The following is a 15,754-nucleotide window of genomic DNA, read 5'->3' as shown; positions in this document are numbered from 1 at the left end:
GCTGCCTGCTAAGGTGCCTGTCTGTAAAGGTGCATGCAGTAGCTCAATATGCTCGCAAGGTGGCGCATTGTGTCAAAGAAGAGACGCTCCTGAGGACCAGGTGTAACAATACATTTACGGGTGGTACAAATTAGTGCGAGAGGGTATGTATATATATATAAATGACAGGGAATAACGTCAGTTACAAATAGATTGGTGAGCAATGTCAGATATGAATGTAAGCGATTTTAAGTCCTGTTGAATGTAATGTAGGCTATTAATGGCATGTCGCGTGCATTTCAGAATGGACATGTCTGATGCTTCATCCAGGCGACACGTTTAAAAGAAGAAGAGCTGGAATAAGACTGACAACGCCAGAGCGCAGTGTAGCTGCCCACACCGTGGCCCACAGTGTTTCACCTGCTGGGCTAACTGGGCTGGATGCGCGCCTGTGTCGCGCGCTACTGGTGAGCTGCGCGCCGTCACGCGCTGAAGGTGCCATGAAATGAAGAAAACTCAGTTACGGAGGGGAAGAGCACTATTTATAAGAGCGCGTATGGGAATATAGGAGAAATTGGATTAATAGCTCACTCGACTCAAAATGGCCAAAAACACGTCTCTTTATTTTCGAATTGTCGAGGGCAGGAACCTCCCGGCCAAAGACGTGTAAGTAATTCCTGATTGGCATGTGCCGCTGTGCGCAAGTCTCAGCTGGCAGCATATATACAACTGCAACATTGTTTAGTAGCTACTTATCAGGTTGGTTAGAAAAGTAAAAAGTTCAGCCTACATTTGAAACGGTCTCCTGTAAATTAGTTGAAGGAATCAGGTGTGAGATAGGGCTATGTAATCAAATTAACTCAGCATATTTAAATACAGGCAGCTGAAAATAAGATGAAATTTACCATCAGACAAATTGCTTGTCCTAATATGTCTCATGCTGACATTTATTTTTCTTGTCATCTGAAGCTCCGGAACCAGTGATCCATACTGCATTGTAAAAGTTGACAATGAAGTTGTGGCCAGGTGAGTCCCCTCAGATTATAAATGAAGATGTGCATAATATGTTCATGAAAAAATGTTTTGGTTAATGTAGAGCTACAGCTGGAGGATATTGAATATTCTTCATCACAGTTTATATATTTGCATAATTTCGTTTTCTGGCTGTGCTCCCGCTACTATACACATGTAAACCGGGGTGAAGTGTGTGTGATCAGGGCGGTGGTGCCCACAGCGTGGCCCCTCCAACATTGAGAACCTGATACTGGTCTGGCCTTTAAAACACCCGCAGGTAACCATGGAGAGGGCGCATCAATTATTGCAGGGAGCTCCCGGTGTAAGCAAGGAGAATGCTGAGAGCTGGGAGCAGAACAGTTCAGAGATGTTCTCCATATGAGTGCTAAAGTACAGATGATTTCATCCTCCAAATAATTCAAAGAAAATGTGCTTATTTTCAACAGCATCTATACTATACAACACAGTACATTGTCTCCAAGTGGTGCTCTTTGACAGCAACCCAGGGAGCTTTAAAAGAAATGTTTGTTGTTGTCTCTAACAAAAACATGGGGCGAATTCAGTGGCTATTGTTCCATCTGGCATGTTGAGGGAAAATGGCACAATGATTCACTGCAGACACTCATGCTAATTATCTTGTACTTGTAGTGTTACTGGCCAACTGACTCCTGGAGTGTGATGTTCATGGATGATGTAGCTGGTAGATTGTGGTGGGAAATAATGGCCACACTACACTATTACAAACTCAAAACCATACAGAGATCTAAAATTATCTCTAGGGTAGGGTATCCTGAAAGCTTTTGTTACTATTGACAATACAATATACAGTATGACTGGCACTGACAGCATTGCTTTTTCAATACTTTACTCGAAGGAATGTAAAATAGTTTTTGTATAAAATCCTTAAATCTTAAAGATCCTCCTTAAAATCCTTAAATTATAATCCTTATCCTGTATAAAATGAAATATCCAGAAAATTTACTGAATCCTACCAGGAGCCTAAAGTTTTTAAGCAGGACCTTTTAACTTGATGGTGTAGAGCAGTGATTCCTAACATTTTTACCAAGTATGATATCTGAAAATGAAGCAATGCATGTTTACACCATTGCATATGTAAGTAAGTTGCGAGCAGATCCATCAAAGAGGAATTTTGCAGAACGTTTCATTTGCATAATTTTAACAGCCAAGGCAAGGGAATGAATCCAGTATATCGCAAAGCAAAAATTAGATAGAAGTCAGAAAAATGAATATTATTTTGTGTAGCAGCCTATGTTTTTTATTCTTTCCTATTCCATTAATCAATTTATCTTGCAATCGCTTGCAGAGATTGTGAACCCCAGTAGTTTTTACGCATTAGTTGAAAAGCACATGATCTGTGTACCCTCAGGTACACTTAAGATGCGGGTAAGTGAGGGCTTATACTGCTGCCGCTTTAGCAGTGGTTCCTGACTCATGCTATTAATGTACTGGTTGCTATTGCATACGTTCATGTGATGTGCAAGGTCTGGTTAAAGCTAACATTTCAAACCTCTCTTTTCAGGACTGCCACAGTGTGGAAGAACCTCAATCCTTTCTGGGGTGAAGAGTATACACTGCACCTCCCCACGGGTTTCCATTCACTCTCCTTTCATGTCATGGATGAGGACACCATTGGGTAACACTGTCATTCAAAGCTGTTCCAAAATGAGTCCACATTCAACCATTGCTCTTTACTGAAGGAGCTTGGCAGTAGATTTATGGTCCTCCAAGCCATCGGTGTTTGCTTAACTTGGTTCATGAATTGATATATTTGGGTTAAAACCTAACCAAGCTTTGAATAAACAAACATCATCAGACAGATGGTTGCTCAGATTGACTGATTAAAGGTTGTTTTTTTTGTTTTTTTCTCCTTTTCTCGTGACCACCAGTTTTCTAATCAGTGTGTCTTCAAATTCACCCCCTGTTTTACTCCAACAAGATCAAACAACTGTGATAATGTCTTCAATAGCTTCTGTCTGACAATCTCTTCTTTTATCTTCTTCTGCAGGCACGACGATGTTATTGGAAAGATTACTCTGAGCAAAGAAGCCATTGGATCTCAAGCTAAAGGTATGACTGAACAGATCTGCGTCAGTCTGTGTCAGGATGGGTGCATGACCGGAGCTCAGAGGTTAAACTTACATGGATTCCCATGACCGAGTCAAAGGTCTAAGCCTAAGGCATAGTTTTTTTTTTTTTAGACAGAAACTCTGGGAACGGTTCTTAGAGAACTCTCACACATTTACTGAGATTTGCACATATTTGAACATTTATCAGTCACTTGGAATCTGCTTCAGTTGTGTAAACTCTAACTCAGAGGCAGTGAAATCAGCATTCACACCGATAAATGTGTTATTATGTTGACGCTCCTGGCGCTTGTCAGCATAAACTCTGGTATTTTTCATTGTGCGTGATAAACCATCTGTTTGTGTGGAAACCCACAGCGCTGTAAAATGAGGAGAACAACCAAAGCATTTCAAACGGCCACAAACCGTTTAATGTCTGGCTCTCTTACTGACGCCTTCACATTCAAGAAATTAGACACATTGTTTACCTCGGCATGAACTCAGGCACTTGCTTCGCTGTCTCGGCCAGACAGAGGACATTTAAAATATGGTATTGCTTGATGCTGCTGTAGTTTTATTAAATTGCTCAAAGCGTTTATCAGGGTATGTTTGCTGCATAATGATGCCTCTCTTGAAAGCCACCTGGCATGGCTTCGCGTGATTCATGCGGTGGTACTGAGTCAGTTACTCCCTCGCAGGAATCTTCACACAGTCTGCCCTTGACATCGTGCCCTCGCTTATGTCTGATTTTTCTGAAAACGATGAAAACAGAGCACATCGAAACGTGACATGTAAACGATATCACATAATTCAGACTATCAAAACAATATTGTAGTTTTTTTTGACGGTGCATTTCTTCACCTTGTCATGTAATTGTTAGCATTATTAGACATTTTTTTGCACAAAATCTGCTATTTTAAAATGTGAACTTACTCAAATGCATAATTGTGGTCCTTTATTATTTGATTAGACCATGAAATGTGAGAATTTAGTAAAAGAATGGCCAGCAGAATTTCTTAAAGCTCAGTGTGATGTCCATCAAAACTCTGAATCCTAAAAATATTCAGTTTACTATTGAATAAAGAGAAAAGATGAAAATCCTCAAACCTTGGACTAAGGAATATTTTGCATTTTTTTGTTTGAAAAATAATGTAAAACAGTGAATCAGAATTGTTGCAGATTATTTTTTGTCAATAGACTACTAGACTATTTAATCGACTGATTGTTTGAGCTCTAATGAATTCCTGCCATAGGACATATCTAGGTTTTACTTTAACTGTCTTTATTAAGTTTAGAACAATGTTACTTCGACATTACGGCAGAAATGAATAGTTTCCCAATTGACAGAAAACAATTAATTGAAAAATATGATTTTCATCCCTAGTTTCTGTGTTCATTAGCCTTTCTTAACATTTAGTGCACTAGAATTGAAGATTGTTGTTTTGATTATTAAAATCTCTCCGTGTGGTATGGTCAGGGTTAGACAGTTGGCTGAACCTGACAAGGGTCAACCCTGATGAAGAGGTCCAGGGGGAGATCCATCTGAGTCTGGAGCTGCTGAAAGATACAGAGAAGATCAGTCTGCGATGTCAAGTCATTGAAGCCAGGTAGAATAATTGGGAGCTTTAAATCTAGCCACTGCGGAGAAAATGTCATTTATAGATAACAAAGGACAGTAATGACCTCAACATTAGAGCAGCAGGCTTTTCACCAGGAGGTTAGATAGACTATAAAAGCATGTGTACATCTACAGTAGTTGCATGTGAGGAAACTATATACTTTATATGCAAATTTAAGATGATTAAAGTGGTGATTAAAGTTAAGTTTCTGCAGCTTAGACCTGGCAGTGCCATCATTATTTCTGAGCTGAAATGTTATTACCATCACCCCGCAGGCCTCCACACTCCCGTCCTGAGTCATACTGCCACTATCACACCACTCACTGTCCCATCTGTGCGGCCCAGGCTACAATCTCTCCCTCTCAGACAGGGCACTAATGAGCCTGTCAATCAGGGCTTGACATGGCATGCTCCCATGAATGTGAATTAACTTTGAAAGAATAAGGTCAAGTGGAAAGTGGTGGTTTGGTTGTTTTTCTTTGCAGCACCTCACCGACTAATTTGATTTGCAGAATTTGTTGAGTGTTTTAGAGTATTGATCAGTTGTGTTGTCTTTTGTTCTGGTGATGCCCACAGAGACTTGGCTCCAAGAGACATCTCTGGCACCTCTGATCCATTTGCGAGAGTTATTTTCAACAACCACAGTGCAGAGACCTCGGTGAGCTCTCTGTGCATTGCATGTACAGTATGTATTGGTTTCAGTGGAGCTGTCTGTCATTTTATTTGATGTTACCATATTTATGTGTGAGCTGAGGTGACAAGAAGTGAATTGTGGATTTCTTATCATCCCAAATGCTGCGTCTTAGATTATCAAGAAAACTCGCTTCCCTCATTGGGGAGAGACTCTGGAGCTGGACTTTGATCCAGAGGAGCTGAGTGAGGAAGGAACTGTCACTGTGGAGGTCTGGGACTGGGACATGGTGGGAAAGAATGACTTTCTGGGAAAGGTGAGGATGCCATGAATATAATAATATTACATATCAGATTTAGAGATTTCATCACAGGATTACTTAAAAAAAATGTTTTGTCTGTGAACACAGTATCACCCACAATGAGATTCCAAGTTATTTTTCTTACATGATATTGTATCCTTGTTTGTGATTTTCTTTCCACAGGTGGAAATCCCTTTTGCTTGTTTGCACAAAACACCTCTGTTAGAGGGTTGGTTTCGTTTGCTTCCCTTGGGAAACAATGAGGTGGATGCTGGGTGAGGATTATGGGTGTGCTTATTTGTACAATGTGATAAGTTTGTGGTGCTTGTATAACTCAGGCAAGCATTTTGTTTTTGGAAACCTCTCAAGACTCAAACTGAGTAGCAATCGCTGTGTGTGTTTTATTTTAAATGCTTCCAAGGAAAGTATTTGTTCTCCTCAATGCTCCCTTTCATGCATTTAAATGAACACTCGCAGGTGTATAGCCAGGTCTGTGACAGCATCTGTTCCTTGAGATAATTTTAGAACAAAGAGGGCTGAGTGAACTGCGAAAGGATAGTGTCAAAGTGAAGCAAATCTCAGAGGTTCATTAGGAAATGACTCACAGTTAAAGCCTTTTTTTATTTAGGACTGCACACTACTGTGTAGAAAGTGGTAGGTAGAGACCTACTTTCACAAAAAAGAGACGTAATAGCAAAAGATATTTCCTCTGGGACAATTTGATTCAACTGATGTTTTTTTTTTTTAATGTTTTTTTAAAATCATGTGGACTCCTTAACATGTGTTTAGAGATGTTATTCCCACATTGATAAAAGTCTGTTATATTATGAAATCTGACATTTGCCAAATGACCCTTTTATCTGATATTATCAGTGTTTCACCTTGCAATAACATAGACATGTTACAAGATCATTTAAAAGAGTTTCACTTACACTTTAATCATTAATAAGGTTCCAGCCTTTTTATTTACAATGTCCTCTGGATTTCACACACACAAAAACATGGCAAATTATATTGCAGTTTGTAGACAGAGCCATGGAAAATCAAGTGATTGGTTATTTTCACGTACAGAAAAACAAATTCAGGAGCAGTCCATTCAAAAAAGCCATAAAACTTCTATTTTATTTTAATTTTTTTTAGAATTTACTATTTAAAATTGGTGCTGGGAGCTGTCAGACACTTTTGCCTTCTCTACCAGGAGATCTTTAATGGAGGCATACCTCAGCATAAGATCAAAGTGTGCAGGAAAACTCCTCTTTCTCAGACTCTATTTTCCTTCGCTTTCCAGTGGCAAGCTGGGAGCGCTGCGTCTGAAGGTGCGTTTGGTGGAGGATCGGATCCTGCCATCTGTGTACTATCAGCCTCTCATTGACCTTCTGGTTGAGTCGGTCATCTCCCCTATAGAGGTCAGTCTCACCACTCCTCCTGAGCACTGATATTCATGTGCTCAACTGTATGATGAATGCTGTTCTTTGTCAGGAGACTGCTGTATATATATAGTGTTTTGACCTAATCCACAGAGATCTTGTCTCATTTATCCTGTGTTGACATCCAAGTGAGACAGATGCTCTGCCCATAACCTGAGCCGTCCTCTCTAACCAGGTGGAGGATAGCAGCGCTCTGACCATGCTGGAGGAGGTGACCACTGTTGAGAGCCGTCAAGATGTGGCAATGACCCTGGTGAAGATCTACCTGGGCCAGGGCCTGGTGGTGCCCTTCCTGGATTACCTTAACACCCGGGAGGTCAACCACACTAGTAAGATTAAAGGGACAACATGTCAAGACATTAAAACTGTCTTCAGTGACAGTTCAGATATTCATGATTTCAAGGGCTGCATTGTATTTATTATATGAACAGATAGAATAGATAAGGAATAGATTAATGCATACATATCTGTGACAACTGTGACCACACAATACACATTCGGCATAAGATCTTTATTTATCTCTTTTAGTCAGTATTTGTATTAGTCAGAGTTTGGGACATGCCAGTTTGCTGTAATTGCTCCACTCTGGAGAGCACTTCTGAGGGCTGCAGCTATTTATCTCTGAAATGACATTAAGGTCTCTGAACGCTGTGGTCTGTGTGTGGGCATTTAAAGCCCACCAGCACTATATTTACTACCCCAATGCCAATTATTTACTCACCCTACAGTCTTTTCATGGCTCCTCTGTGGTCTGGATTAGTCACGTTTTTGCCTCCGCACCACATTCCCATGATTACACAGAGTTGTGCTCTGGTCTTTGGGTTCTGTTGGTGTAGTTTGAGATAATAAGCATAGTGCCTAAGTTTCCATAGCAACTCCACACGATCCTATAACGGTAACTGCTTGATCAAGAATAGATGCAGTGAGCAGCCAGACATTAAAGTTGTGCACATGTACTGTACTCCCATTGGGTTGCAATGAAAACTCAGCCTTTCTCATAGGTCCTCATCATTTAATATATTACATATTTTACCTGGAAACCCAGTCCTGTCACCATGGATATTTTAGCATTGCCACCTTGAAGGATTTAAGCATTGTTGCAGCAAGGTCAGTCTGCCCTGATGTGTGGCTCTGAGCTGTGTGTCTCTGAAGCAGATCACTTCATACGCATCCAAAAACATTTACGTCGTGCACCAGACCAGACGCCTGAACTGAGGTCAGAAACAGACAAAGGATCCACACACTGTATTAATGGCTTCCAATGAATTTAATGAGGCGATGTTTCAATCTCAGAGATTCTCATCAAGCACGATTATGTGCCTGATGAGGGTCTCTGTGAAAGCTGCTTCATTACATTCATTGGGAGCTATTAATACAGTGGTGGGATCCTTTTCCTGTTTCTGCCCTCACATATACATCAAACTCAGTGTGTTTTTTTATGCATTTATTGATTGCCTTTGTTAGACAGACAACAGTAGAGAGACAGGAAATGATGAGAGATGCAGATGGGGAATGACATTCAACAAAGGGCCTCTGGCCAGAGGCAAAGCAGGAACATTGTGGTTCATGTTCAGCACCTTAACCCCTGTTTCTTCTTCTTATTTTTTAATGTGGAGAAAGCTGACTCAGTGAACTTACTCAAGTAAAATCAAGTCAAGTTTAGTCCAAAAGATTTTTATTCCAAAATCACACAGACAGAAAATGTATTGTGGAAGATTTTCTTTGAAAAAAATAAACAAAATAAACATTGCAAAGAGTAGACATACATGTGATAGATGTTACATGAAATGAGCTTTCTGTACAACAGACACTTTCCTTGTTCTTTAAATTGATCATATTCATGTTTCCCTAAATTCTAAGCTGCTGCATCCCTGTTATAATTTAATATGTAGTATTATATAATGTATATTTAGGTTAAATGAAGTTATTATTTACTATAAATCTAACCTAGTCTCTTTTCTGTTTTGCTGTCACAGCTGATCCCAACACTTTATTTCGCTCTAACTCACTTGCCTCGAAGGCCATGGAACAGTTCATGAAGGTGTGTTGACGTAGCTCTTGTTTTGTTTTATGAGGAATTGTAAGTAATTGATTTTTCAGCATGATATGATATGTTTTGCAACATTTTGGTCAATCTTTTTCCCCCTGAACATTCCCTATCGCTATTAAATGTACACTTAGTTACTGACATGTCTTATGCACCCCTCCTGCATCACACTGCACCTTGTTTACTCTTTGTACTATGCAGATTTATACATTTAGAAAATAATTGCTGTAGTATAGATGCAAATGAGAAGTATTCAACATATGGTATTGTTTTGCTGTCAGGCTGTTGGCATGCTGTATCTGCATGAGGTGTTGAAGCCCATCATCAACCGCATCTTTGAAGAGAAGAAATACATCGAGCTGGACCCATGTAAGATCGACCTGAACCGCACAAGGTAAAACACACCTCAAACATAATCCTCCTGGAGCTCACATTACTACAAACATATTCTGACTTAAACCAGTCCAGATCTGTTTCACAGATGCTTGTCTTAAGCCACAAATGACTAGTGTGGATTTCGGGTTGTAGGTTCACCTGTGTAGTTCACAGTCCTATGTGTTGAAATGGTCAAATGGAAATGCTGCCACAGGAGACTGCCCACTTCTTTTACACTTCTCCCCTGAGAGGAAGACATTACTGTGATAAAAAAAATTGAAAAAAGGAATGTGAAAAGGGGGAAGGCTGTTGCTTGGCAACTGCCATGAGCCCCCTGAGATGTCTCTGACATGGAGGGAGATCCAGGATCTAACATCCTCTCCATCTGCAGTACATCTGCCTGCCATCACCTTATTAGTTGTCGCCACTCCCTGTCTATACGCTGTCCAATTAATGAAACTGCATGCTCTAACATGCGACTACATTATCAGTTATATTAAAAAACACGCTGTAAATTTGAGTATATTTGATTAATATGCTTAATTGAGTATGGCCCTTACATGATTCAACCAAATCTATATACAACATGGCTGGTACCTTTTCTTAGGACTGTGTACTGACAATGACTGACAATATCTTTCTTTGTCTCCAAAGACGAATTTCATTCAAGGGTGCAGTGTCAGAGGCAGAGGTACGGGACAGCAGTGTGGAGATGCTGCAGGGCTACTTAACAAGCATCACTGAATCAATCGTGGGCTCAGTCGATCAGTGTCCTCCCGTCATGAGAGTGGCCTTCAAACAGCTACACAAGAGAGTAGAGGAGCAATTTGCTGAACCTGAGAATGAGGTCAGTCTGGAGCAAAACACACTGAAAATAAAAGCTGGAAACACCTTCTCTAAACCTGACAGTATATTTGTATGTATTTGTAGGTCTTGCATATTTTAGATTGAATCATTTTTACTTCACCTTTGCATGTTACACATTCAGCTACCACTTTTATCCTAAGAGCCAGTCCTAAGGTTCATTAACTTTCCTGTCAAATTTACCCCCCTTTTTTACAGGATGTGAAGTATCTGGCCATCAGTGGGTTCTTCTTCCTGCGTTTTTTTGCTCCTGCAATCCTCACACCTAAACTGTTCCAGCTGAGAGACCAGCACGCTGACACGCGTACAAGCAGAACACTGTTACTACTGGCCAAGGTACGATGCACAACACAGACATACACGCAGACACTGCTATGAATAATTTATTAATTTCCAGACATCACAGTTAAATGAAGGAAAAACAAACAGCAAAGAGGTGGATGCAACTGGACGGGACGCTGCATGTTTGCCAGCAGTGGGGATTTTTAATTTTGTGCAAAACAAATAAATATGAAGCAGGAATACAACATACAGTGTTTATACTATGTGTGTAGTAAATTCATGACAACTCAAAATCACACACAACACACCTTGCAGTGGATTGTTTGACTAACTACACCAGGTATGCAGTGGTTTTCAGTGTGATTGTCTGTCATAATTTAACAATACCTGAAGAAGACCTTCACACATTGTGACATGCTCAAACATCCTGCTACAACCGGAAATAGATCAAATTGCAAAGGAAATACACCAAAGAAACATTTCCTTGTTCCTGGCAAGAAAGGCCAGTAACAAGGAACAAAGAGCTCACCATGCTTTTGAACTGACGAGACCACCAACTGTAGAAAACAACCTTGATGTCATTAAAAGCAACGGTGTCATGGTCACATATAAGAAGAAAAGTGAAACCTCGTTCCTCTCCCACGTGTGGCTTCTGTGGTTGCTGTCCGTGGTGCTGAAGGGCTGTTGCCATGGGTCCTCTACAGAGAGAGGGAACAGGCTATTTTTACCTTTGTGTGTACTGCGACCAGACTACGGTTCAAAGCCGAGCATCAGAGAGGGGTGTCGAGAGGGACTTCCTCCTCGCCCTAGGCCAGGTGTGGGCCGGACAAAGGGCCTCACAGCATGCTTGGCCTCATGGACCCTTTTGATCTCTGACTTTGAGATATGCAGTCACTCACACTGAGTTCTGTCACTTGCCAGAGAGTTGATGTGCTGAAGGTGTGAGCGTTGAGTGGGTGTCGTGTCTTTTTGTGGTTGCCAGGCATTACAAAGTGTCGGGAACTTGGGCCTTCAGCTGGGTCACGGAAAGGAGCAGTGGATGGCGCCTCTTCATCCCATCATCCTTCGCAGTGTGGCCTCTGTGAAAGACTTCCTTGACAAGTTGATCGACATAGATCATGACATTGGTAAGGCTGATAACAGTGGATACACCGTTAAACTTGTAATCACAAGGAAAGTTCAGAGGTCAAGCTGTTGAGGTAATCAACCACAGGCCAGCTGCTAGCAGCTTCCAGCTGATATCAGGATTAGGCAAAACAATACTGTAGCCCTGTGATGAAATATTCATAAGCAGCTTGGAGTTTAGAAAAGAAATGATATGGTTAATGAGCTGGCGGGGAGCTGGAGTGAGAAGCTACAGGCGCTTGTACACGCCACACTGGTTGCCCAACTTGTCTGGGCTGCTTTCTTAGCGTCATGTGTCAGTGAGGTGGTTGTTGTGAAACATCTTCCCCCTCTGACATATCATGTTTCAGCCTCCTTCTGCACATCACACCCACTCTTTTTTCTTAAAGGCCAGTTTGACATTTAATGCTCTTCAGGTGGATTTGTTAGACAGAAGTGGATGCTTGTTATTCCTCTTTGAAGCTGTCCTTCATGTGGTGATGGAAGGAGGGCTGAGGTGCCATCGATAGCAAAGTGCTGAAGATAAAGACATGTATTGTAGTTAAACAACTCAGTGTATTCTTGTTTGCTTATTGTCACAGCACCACCTTGTGTCTATATGGATGAACATGCCTTCACATGTACATTACAAATACAGTTCTTCTTTACATTTCCTGTTCTCCCTGCAGTGTCCGAGGTGCCTCAGAGGGCTGTATTCATGCCCTCTGTCACAGTTAAAGAGGGGTACCTCCACAAACACAAAGCAGAGGGACCTCAACTGTTGTCCCGCTTTGCCTTCAAGAAACGCTACTTCTGGTTGACTAGTGAGACACTGTCTTACGCCAAGACCCCTGATTGGCAGGTTGGTACTAAACCAGTAAGCTAAAAGCCACATTCCACCAATATATATTGATGTGTGATTTTTTTTTTTCCCCACTTTACCAGCTGTGTTTTTGAATTTGTCTTCTACTGCATATATGCCATATATATGATTAATCATTTTCTTTCTCTTATATACAGGCCACAAAATAGATGAGTAAACTTGAATCAAAGTCATGTGAAAGTGACTCATCCATTATTAGAAGCTGATCTGGTCTTGTGATGATGAATCAGTCACTGTGTCTGCCCTTTGAAGGACGTTTATCAACTTGGCTCATAAAAAGAGGAAACATTTTAGTCATCTCCAGCTTGCTTTAATGTATTTGTGTTGATCTCCTTGTGAGAACATCATTAGTGTTATTACCATGTGGTGCCTAGCCTTGTGATAATGATCTCCTCACATTCACCAACCAGAGACTGAGAGAGAGAGAGAGAGAGAGAGAGAGAGAGAGAGAGAGAGAGAGAGAGAGAGAGAGAGAGAGAGCGAGAGAGGGAGACAGAGAGAGGGAGACAGAGAGGGGAGCAGGCTCTCCCAGTAAAAAGCTCTCTCTTTGAGCCAGTCTCTGCTTTGTGCGACTGGAATAAAGGCGAGGGTTAATTGAAGGCTGTGGATATTCATGCTAACATTGCAAATCAGATTGCAGACAATGTCCTGGCCCCTTTCCTCCATGTTGGAGCACTCCAGTCTCAGTGAAGCGAGCTCCCATTGGAAGTGGCTGATTTACACTTAAAAGTGGCCTTTGCTGCCACGCTGATCTCATCTTCACTTCCTCCTTGCCTCACACTGTTCTTCTCTGGCCTAATGTGTGAAAAATATTTCAGTATCAGTACACTGCTCAAGTAATTTGCCCTTTGATCAAATGTCTCTTTTATTTCACTTAGACCTCAGTCTAAACTGCCTGAGGCAAAAAGCATGATCCCTCATCACTGGCCTATGCATACTTGTGTTAATTGGTGCTGTGGTTTGTGGCTGAATTGTTGCAGGTGCGCTCCTCAATCCCTATTCAATGTGTGTGCGCCGTGGAGAGGGTGGATGAAAATGCCTTTCAGCAGCAGAATGTAATGCAGGTCATCTCCCAGGACAACGACGGACAGCTGCACACCATGTACATCCAGTGCAAGGTGCATTGGTACTGACACCAGCCAGTCACCAAACAAGTTCATGACCTTTTTCAGTTTGAAAAAATTTGAAAAGCATCATTGACTTGATTTTGGTGACAGTTTGCTGGGTTTTTAGATTAGTGTTATGATCAAATAAACACTGATGATGATTGTCTTTTATTAGAAAAAGTAAAGGAATTGCTTTATTTTTCATTAAAATGATATATTTCCCCCCTGCTTTGATTTCAGTATGACTTTCAGGGGCCACTAAACTCATTTCCCCCCCTCTGAATAGAACGTTAATGAGCTGAACCAGTGGCTATCAGCGATCAGGAAAGTCAGCATCTACAATGAGCGCATGCTGCCCTCTTTCCACCCAGGGGCTCATCGCAGCGGCAAGTGGACCTGCTGCCTGCAGGCAGATCGTCCTGGTAATCCTGCTTTTATTACTTCTGACGCTGCACAAACTTAGAAATCCCTCTACAGGGACCCAGTGTGTGGCGAAATTATCTAGCCAGTTTTTATTGTGCATTTTGTGGGTATATATGAAAATGTAGCTCAGATTTGTGTGTCGAATGTGTCGAATTACACCCGAGGCGCCCCCAGAAGGATGCTCGTGAATTGAAAGCATCCCAGAGCATAAGCAGTATTTTCCATGAACATGCGGGTTTACATCTAATTCACAACATTACACTCTCTTACTTTACTTGTAGCTGGTTTCAAAGAGTGAATGAGCTCCTGGCGATCCATATTTAATGAGTAAACCCTCCATTTGTAGCTGCCATGTCTTTGCTGCTTGAGTGGAGAACGAGCTCTGGGAATCATAATGTGATTTTGTCTGACATTTAGTCACTGTCTGAAAGCTGCATGATTTTATTTCTTGAATGGCATTTTTTGATTGCGACTGCAACTATTTGCACTCAAACTTGTAGTACTATGAGACCTCCATCAAATTGTCAAGTTGAAGGATATTTGTTTGAGGTTCATATGTAGAGCACCACTGCTCAATAAAAGGTTGGTTCTTAGTTACAGGCTGCAGTCGAACCCACTCAGCTGTGACTCTGGGTGACTGGAGTGACCCGCTGGATCCTGACGTTGAGACTCAGACCATATACAAGCAGCTTCTCCAGGGCAGAGATAAACTCAGGTCAGTAGAGGAAGTAGGCTGGGTGTAGTTCAGTAACCTGACACTAGAGGGCTATGTTGCAACACGGGAGTACACTGCTCGACTGCTGCTGCTGATGCATCTTGACATTACTATCAAATGTTGAACTGTCACTGCGTGAAAATACAAAGCAGCTTTTGCAGAATGGTGAGTGATCATATGATTAATGTCTCTGACTATTACTGCAGGAAAAAATATCTGGAGGTGCCAGACACTGATCAGACACCGAGCAATAAAGAAAAGAAGATCAGCTCTGACAGTCGCCCAGGTGAGGCTGCAGCTGCTGCGTCTAAGCTGTACATTTTCAGATCTGTTCGTGTTATCGTCATGGTTACATATATTTAGTTTGATAACACTGCACACTTCCTGTCTCGCAGATGGTGCAGAATGCAACGTTCAGCCTCTGAAGCCAGGTCAGAGTGTCGCTGCTCGGCTGCTGGCGGTCACAGAGGATCTGGAGCAGGCTCACGCCACATTCCAGTGCAGAGAAAAGGAGGACGCCACCGGTGTCATTCTGAATCCCTAGACTCGACATTGGACAAGGATCCACTAATGCCTGGGGGGGGGGGGGGGGGGGGGGGGGCAGCATCCTGTACCAACACAAGTGAGCATCAGATATTCACTCTCTTGATAGTCAGGGAGAAAAAGTGGCCACAGGGTGCAACCTCTTCCAGCCTTTTAGTCCATTCCCTGCTGTAAAGAGCACAGGAAATTCCGCCACTTTGAATCTTTTTGTATTCTCTGAATGCCACTGACTTCAATAGCGCCAGGGAGAGATTATAATACTTGACGATAAAGGGGGGCCGAGGGACTTTTAAAGCATGATCTGACTTCATATTTTTTATGTAGATAACAAGCAATCTGTTGCATGGCCTGCATCCA

The 15,754-nt window shown here is 41.8% G+C and overlaps 1 protein-coding gene across 4 annotated transcripts; it reads left to right on the top strand.

The window, feature by feature from the left end:
- The first annotated feature begins 62 nt into the window (after positions 1-62).
- On the top strand, positions 63-15,450 carry LOC130169905 (rasGAP-activating-like protein 1). 4 transcript variants are annotated; one of them, XM_056376955.1, is made up of 22 exons: positions 63-143; positions 283-446; positions 949-1,005; positions 2,534-2,647; positions 3,020-3,081; positions 4,555-4,684; positions 5,273-5,354; positions 5,503-5,643; positions 5,812-5,903; positions 6,917-7,034; positions 7,231-7,384; positions 9,032-9,096; positions 9,384-9,496; positions 10,132-10,324; positions 10,540-10,677; positions 11,606-11,750; positions 12,417-12,589; positions 13,591-13,728; positions 14,003-14,138; positions 14,734-14,854; positions 15,061-15,140; positions 15,250-15,450. In XM_056376955.1, exons 2-22 carry the CDS (start codon positions 421-423, stop codon positions 15,396-15,398), a joined length of 2,427 nt encoding a protein of 808 aa, XP_056232930.1. In that variant the 5' UTR covers positions 63-143; positions 283-420; the 3' UTR covers positions 15,399-15,450. The 4 variants fall into 4 exon arrangements, with proteins under 4 accessions (XP_056232930.1, XP_056232927.1, XP_056232931.1 ...); XM_056376952.1 differs by having other exon boundaries at positions 283-645; XM_056376953.1 differs by lacking the exon at positions 63-143 and having other exon boundaries at positions 190-645.
- The last annotated feature ends 304 nt before the right edge of the window (positions 15,451-15,754 follow it).

The sequence above is a fragment of the Seriola aureovittata genome, chromosome 5 (genome assembly GCF_021018895.1).
Source record: "Seriola aureovittata isolate HTS-2021-v1 ecotype China chromosome 5, ASM2101889v1, whole genome shotgun sequence".
Classification (NCBI taxonomy): Eukaryota; Metazoa; Chordata; class Actinopteri; order Carangiformes; family Carangidae; genus Seriola; species Seriola aureovittata.
Note: the sequence above shows the minus strand (reverse complement) of the source record. Positions and strands in the feature narration are given on the sequence as shown.